This window comes from Gekko japonicus, unplaced genomic scaffold (assembly GCF_001447785.1).
Source record: "Gekko japonicus isolate JY-2015 unplaced genomic scaffold, Gekko_japonicus_V1.1 scaffold6676, whole genome shotgun sequence".
Taxonomy (NCBI): domain Eukaryota; kingdom Metazoa; phylum Chordata; class Lepidosauria; order Squamata; family Gekkonidae; genus Gekko; species Gekko japonicus.
In genome coordinates, this window is record NW_015177234.1 from 1 (window position 1) to 1,158 (window position 1,158).

The 1,158-nt window shown below is 50.4% G+C and overlaps 1 protein-coding gene across 1 annotated transcript in view; it reads left to right on the forward strand.

Annotated features, from left to right (window-relative positions):
• Positions 1-826: 826 nt before the first annotated feature.
• LOC107124890 (24-hydroxycholesterol 7-alpha-hydroxylase) overlaps positions 827-1,158 on the forward strand; it is a gene marked incomplete at its 5' end in the record, with an annotated part of 23,208 nt that continues 22,876 nt past the window's right edge. Inside the window, one exon of the mRNA XM_015428392.1 lies at positions 827-976. Within this exon, the coding sequence (XP_015283878.1) occupies positions 827-976 (150 nt within the window). The remainder of the gene's footprint in view (positions 977-1,158) is intronic.

The following is a 1,158-nucleotide window of genomic DNA, read 5'->3' on the forward strand; positions in this document are numbered from 1 at the left end:
TTTTTTCTCAGATGCTAGAGTGCCCCCTGTGCGATGATGTCACTTCCGGGTGGTTGGTATGGACGGGGCTCTTTGGGGGTGGGGCTTCACCCGCCAGCGGGCTGGGTGGTGGCAGATTGAGGCCCCCAAAAGCGGGTAAACGCCCGCGCCCGTCGGAGGAATGGCAACCCTAGTCCACCACTTTAACCACTACACCAAGCTGTCTCTCTACACCGCACCAAGAAGAAATAGACAGTTGAGCCCGGAGAGCTTTTCAACTGGAGATGATAAGGACTCATCCTGGGACAGTCTACGTCCAAAACTACAGAGTTATAATCTCTCCTTGAGAGAAGGGCCCAAAAATGGTACTCTGGTTGGCTGATTTGAACGTATGACTCTCCCACAAGGTCAAGAAGCTACACTGAGATTTGTGGATAATCCTAACATTGTTTCCATGAACCAGTTAAAAACCCGTCATGGAACTGGTGATTAGAAATCGCAAGTTCTGCACATCCAGCACTTGGGAATAGTTTGTTTCTATGCCGGGACCTCTGCACGGATGTAAAATCAGGGCTCAATTTTAGTTCGTTGCTATCTCCTGTTGACCTTCCCCTCATGTGGCATTGAACGGTGCGGCTTCTGGGATTACTGAGGTTTTTCACAAAGCAGAACAGAAAGGGAATGGATTTCTTCTGTGGAATATAAACTGTGCCGTGGTACTTATTCAAAAATTGGTCTGTGACCTGCTTTTGTGTCTGTTGACTGAGAAACCGCAACAAAGGGACTGAAGCCAAACGGATTCTCAAGTTACTTTTGGTCTCCAACTGTAGTTTCTCTTTCATTACAGGAATATCATGTTCCCAACAGCGGCGAACACCCTGTTTGGAAAGGACATCTTTCTGAAAACCAAAAATAATATGAAGGAGTTCCAAGAGCACTTTCAGAACTATGATGACGATTTTGAATATGCCACCCAGCTGCCTGAGTATTTTATGAGGTAAAGCAGTAGGGTGTCTGTCTTCCTCAGGCCCGTAGCCTGCGTGGGGCCCACGGGGCCCGCCCCCTCCCTCCCGATCCTCTGCTCCCCCTCCCCCCGCGGCGGCGATGGGCGGTTAACCAGGGTGGGCCTCCGGGCTTCGGGACGCTTCCGGAGCAGCCTCTTCTGAGTGAAGGGAAGTC